The sequence below is a fragment of the Equus quagga genome, chromosome 5 (genome assembly GCF_021613505.1).
Source record: "Equus quagga isolate Etosha38 chromosome 5, UCLA_HA_Equagga_1.0, whole genome shotgun sequence".
In the NCBI taxonomy this organism is placed as follows: domain Eukaryota; kingdom Metazoa; phylum Chordata; class Mammalia; order Perissodactyla; family Equidae; genus Equus; species Equus quagga.
In genome coordinates this window covers 10,518,121-10,523,521 of record NC_060271.1, presented here as the reverse complement: position 1 = coordinate 10,523,521, position 5,401 = coordinate 10,518,121, and the positions used below count along the sequence as shown (strand labels likewise).

The 5,401-nt window shown below is 55.5% G+C and overlaps 1 protein-coding gene across 4 annotated transcripts in view; it reads left to right on the top strand.

Annotated features, from left to right (window-relative positions):
- SLC5A9 (solute carrier family 5 member 9) overlaps window positions 1-5,401 on the top strand; it is a 27,075-nt gene that overhangs the window by 6,440 nt on the left and 15,234 nt on the right. For all 4 annotated transcript variants that reach the window (XM_046662251.1, XM_046662250.1, XM_046662249.1 and 1 more), the window contains 3 exons: window positions 795-866; window positions 3,889-3,993; window positions 4,323-4,487. In XM_046662251.1, coding sequence (XP_046518207.1) covers window positions 795-866; window positions 3,889-3,993; window positions 4,323-4,487 — 342 coding nt within the window. The remainder of the gene's footprint in view (window positions 1-794; window positions 867-3,888; window positions 3,994-4,322; window positions 4,488-5,401) is intronic.

The window sequence follows — 5,401 nt, the reverse complement described above, 5'->3', positions numbered from 1 at the left end:
GCTGATCCCCACACACACTGATCTCTCCCCGTGACTAATTAACTACTTTCTCTTGGGGAAGAGAAGCATCTTTAAATCTCTCTTCTCCTTCTCTCCTTCAGGCATTTCTCCTGTCTCCAGACCCAGCCAGAGACCTGTTGCTTCAAGTTTCTGCTCCCTGCCCAGGCCCTGCCCTCACCCTGAGTCCCCAGAGAAAGTGCTCTCACTCTCCACTCTCCTTTCGCCCTCAGAGCAAGTCCCCACACAGGCTGCTGACCACTATTGGTGCGGGATGGGGGCTTGTTCCGGGCTCCTGGATGGCCCAAGTGGTGTCAGGCCCAGGGCAGGAGAAACCCCAAAACCTCTGCCCGGGGCCCCAAGTCCCACCCTCAGAGCTGCCGCACTTTCTATCCTCCAGCCTCCAGGGTGGGAGTCCCACTGGGCAGAGGGGACTGGCTGCTGTCACCTGAGCCTGAGGTACCAATTCATTTCCTGAAACAGTGTGGATGGAGGGAGGGATGAGGGGACAAACGACAATCATCTCATATGCTTGCACAGCACTGGGCCACGCACAGTGGCTTCTCACCATTGTGAGCTCCTTTCCTCTGAACACCAGCCCTGGGAGACGAGCAGGGAAGTGCAGAGAGGAGCTGACCCCCCCAGAGACACATAGCTTAAAGACGGTGAAACCATCTGCCTCAGTTCCCGCCCTCTGCATCCCGCAGTGCCTGTGCCGAGGGGCAGGGAACCTGGGGTGGAGGGCAGAGGTTAGGGTATGCTCAGGAAATCCTCACCTCTGGTCACTTCTTTTCCAGTCGTCCTACCGTGCGAGCCGAGGGACCATTGGCGGCTATTTCCTGGCAGGGAGATCCATGAGCTGGTGGCCAGTGAGTTGACCGTCCTCCTTCCCCGCCTCTCAGCATCCAAGTCCCGTCTCATCTCCTGCGTGGACCAAGGCAATAGCCCCCGGGAGGTTTCCTGGCTCTGGGCCCCTTCTCTCCAGTCCAAATGCACCCATGACCTGAGAGATCTTGTGAACACACACATGCCTTGGGCAAGCATCCACTGGGCACCTCCTAAGTGTGGGCACCAGGGTGGACACTGGACCTACCGAGAAAATTTAGAATGTTCCTGTCCTGGAGAAGATCAGAGTTGAGCTGGGCAGACGGACTCATAAACAACATGATCCCTGCTGAGCTGGAGGGCAGCACGGGGGCTTGTGGGCACTTGTGGGAAGCCCCTGAGATCCAGATGGTGGAAGTGGGATCAGCAAAGATTTTCCTTGGAAAGTGACGCATCAGCTTAGTCCTGAAGAGCAGTCACATGTGGGCGATCACAGACGTGAAGTCCCCAACAACCTCAGCCCCGATCCTGAGGCCTTGGTGGCCATCGCACCACCCGACACATTCCTCCTGGTCCTCAAAACCAACTTCCCCTTCCTGAAACAGGATGGAGGGACGTAAGCCCTGCCTCGAAAACTAACAGTGGAGTTGTCAGCTCCTGTGGTAGCTGCCGCTGTACACACGCCTGGGCAGGCACAACTCACACACATGGCCCGTGCATGCATGCACTCACACACTTGCACACACACCACCAACCTTCACACGCCATCTTACTTCTCACCGCTTCCCTGCCTGGCCCTGGTGACAGACTCACTAGTGGAGGAAACCCAGGGGCCCCCAGAGCACCCTGGAAGGCTTGGGTTTCTGGGACAGGACGAGATGGGGACAAGGAGCTCTTGTGCCCTCAGCATGATAGATTCCTCAGGGATGTGGGGGGCTGAGGGCCTGGCAGCTCACAGGGACAGTGACAGGGTCACTGGTACTGCCAGCCACCCTCTCAACAAAGACAGCAAGCCCCCTGGAAGCTGTTCTGCTGAGCTGGTGCCCCCCTCCCTAAATCACAGCCCTGGAGACGAGTCAGCAGGAGGGACAAGAGGCAGGACAGAGCACATCTCCTCGGGTCCATTCAGGAGAGTGACTAGGGCAGGCCTGGCTGCTCGTTCAGTCCGGTGGAGAGCAGTGGTCTGTCTCTGCAGGTGTGAGGAAAAGCCGAGGCCTCATTTCGGGAGGAGGGTGCCCCAAAGATGGGCGGTGTGGAGCCGTGCATCCCGTGGGAAGGAGGGTTTGGTGTCTCTCCCGAGGTGGACAGGGCTGTGAGCTGAGCTCTTCCCTGAGAGCAGGCATCCCCGGAGGCCAGGAGCAGACCCAGCTCTGGGTAGGGGAGCTCCGTCGCATCTGCCATGCTGGAGCTGGTGTGTCTGGGTGTCTGCGACGAAGTCCAATAGCTTTGTGCCCTTCCCTACTCGGCCAGTCCTGAGACGTGCCTCCTTCCCCTCCCTGGGCCCTGCCCAAGGAGAGTGTGTGGCTGGGAAGGCAGAGCAGAAGGAACGGCAGTGTTCCAGGTCCAGAGAAGCCTGCATGACCCTGTGATGAGCTGGGAGCCTGGGCTGGTGCGGCTGAGGCACTCTACGCTCCGGGGAGCCTAGGGGAGACTTCTCCTTCCTCTGCTTCATCTCTGCTCTGGCTAGGTGGTCCAGTCCAGCCCAGCAGCATCCCCAAGACCACCTGAGGTAGTATGTGTGTGCAGGCATAAGTGGGGTTAGGCGACGGCGGGGGCCAAAGGCCTCAGTGACGAGCATGTCAGGCTGGCGTCATCTCTGTGTCTTCAGGATGCGTGGCCGCCTCTTCTCTGACCGTCTCAGTACTTTGTTTCTCCTTGCTTTCCGTTGCCCGGCTCCTCCAGAACAGGAAGTGGGAGCAAGTGAGCCTCACATATTCTAGGCGGAGAATCTGAGGCTTTGAGAGAGGAAGTGATTTTATGAGGGTGACACAGGGAGAAAGACTGGAGCATAGCTCTTCACCTCCGACCCCCAGCCCTTTCCCCAAGGTCTCGCCTCCCCCCAGGCTCCAGAGCCCCTCTCTTGGCCTCCCCTCCCCTCCCAATTAAGGATCCCATCTAATAGTAAAGGATAACACTAGCGAGTGCTTATTAGGTGCACGGCAGCAATCATGGAGTGTCTCCTGGAGCCAGCCAGCCAGGCTGCAAATCCCCGTTCTGTCATCATTAGCTCTGGAATTTGGGCAAGTCATTCATCTGTGCTTCAGTTCCCTCCTCAGTAAAACAGGCATGGTACTAGGACCCAGCTCTCAGGGTTGTGGTGAGGACTAAGTGAGTTAGTATATTTGGGACAGTCCCTGGGCTCTGGCAATGCTGGGTAAGTATTAACGGCCATGATTGTCGTCCTTGTAGCTACTATTGCTCCTATTGCCTTGGAGTAGTTGGCTGGCCTCCTGGTAAAAAATTAACTCAACTCAGATGGAGGCTGCCCAGCCTGTGCTCCGCCCCGGGCTCCCCCCTCTGCCTGGCCTGCCAGGGAGCCTGCAGGAACCGGGGTGGCAGAGGGCCTCCCCCAGTCCCTCTTGTGCGGACCTCCCCACCTCCCCTTCAGCTTCCTTCTCTCCAGAGGCCTGTATATCGACGGCCCAGTGCGGAACTTTCTCCTCCCTACATGAGCCTTACTTCCCGCGGCTTCCCTTCTTTCCCACTTTGCCACTCACTCACTGGGTGGCCCTGAGCCAGCGACTTCATGTCTTCTAACATTAATTCCTTCCTCTGTAAACTGGAAAGATTAATACCCTCCCTCCAAATATTTGTGGAGATTCAGTGTATTGGTGCATATAAAATGCCTAGCAAGTACCTGGCGTACAGTAGGTACCCAATAAGTGTCAGTTCTGCCCCTTCTCCCCTTTGCTCCCCCCACTTCCTCTCCTCCCTCTGATCTCAAATTCCCTGAGTTGGTCCTGTTCTGTCTGCCTCCTTCCAGGTTCCTGAAGCTCATGGTCCTGCCTCCAGACTGATTCAGATGAAAACTGACCCCTGACACTTGACCCCACTTGTGCTTTGCAGATCGGAGCCTCTCTGATGTCCAGCAATGTGGGCAGCGGCTTGTTCATCGGCCTGGCTGGGACAGGGGCTGCCGGAGGCCTTGCTGTGGGTGGCTTCGAGTGGAACGTAAGGAAGCTGGCCTGGAGGCTTCTCAGGGATAACGGGGGTCTCAATCCACCCCACCCCACCCCATTCCTGGCTTTAGTGCTAAAAGGAACCTCAGAGGTGCTTTGGGGAGGCTGCATGGTGAATTGAGAAACCATTTGACAGATGAGGAAACCAAGGCCTGGAGGAGGCAGAGGGACTCATCAGAGGTCGTGTAGGACCGAGATCAGATTCCCTCATCCCTTATCTCCCCGTTCAGGGCTCTCCTCTGCACAGTGCCACCCCTGGGTAGGGGACCACACCCCCGTTGCATCTAGGACAGGGATACCTTCTTTTCCCCACTCTCCCAGGCAACCTGGCTGCTTCTGGCCCTCGGCTGGATCTTCGTCCCTGTGTACATCGCAGCCGGTGTGGTCACAATGCCACAGTACCTGAAGAAGCGATTTGGGGGCCAGAGGATCCAGGTGTACATGTCTGTCTTGTCTCTCATCCTCTACATCTTCACTAAGATTTCAGTGAGTACCCACTTTAGTGTGGCCATCCTGTCTCTCAGAAAATGCTGAGTATAGGGCATGGCTTTTTGCTGGATCAGAGATGGATGGATAGATGGATAGATAGATGGATAGATGGATGGATAGATGGATGGATGGATGGACAGATGGATGGACAGATGGATGGATGGACAGATGGATGGATGGACAGATGGATAGATGGATAGATGGATGGATAGACAGAAAGAAGGAAGGATAGGAGAAAGGAAGGATGAATCCACAAACTTCATCACCTGCTCCCCCTCAGCAGTCGGGTAATCAGAGATGAATAATAAATGTTTGCTGAGTAAGTCACGGTCCCTCCATTCCAAGAACTCATAATCTAGAGTGCATTCATTCATTTATCTTTCTATTTATTGATTCTTCATTCAGCACTGTGCATTAATTGCCTAGAATGTTACAGTTAGAAAGGTCTTTATTCTTCCTCTACTGACCTAAACTCAGAAAACAAATGTAGGTCAAATGATTTGCACACGTCCACATGGAGGGCTAGCTCTGGGACTGGCACTAGAGCTTGTGTCCAATGGCCCAGTCCAGGTCTCCTGCCACTTTGCCACATTGTAGCCCCTTTAATGGGTTCATAAAACAATTGTGGAATGGGATCAACAAGCATGCTCTGAAGGGACCTCAATCATTCAGTTGTCAGGTCTAGGGCGGGAAAAAACTGTACAACCTCTTTCCACCAGTGCTTGAAAACAAGCCTAACTCAGCTTAGGCAAAGGATGCACCCTAAATTTTCCAATAATCCCCAACACGTGGAGTATCCAGAACCCGTGGTTCTTTGTGCTGGGGCTCCTGCCCCATCGGGTCAGCCATGGGCCCGTCTGGCCGCTGAGTGGCCCTCTGCTCTGTCAGGGAGCACTGAGGGGCCCTCTGCT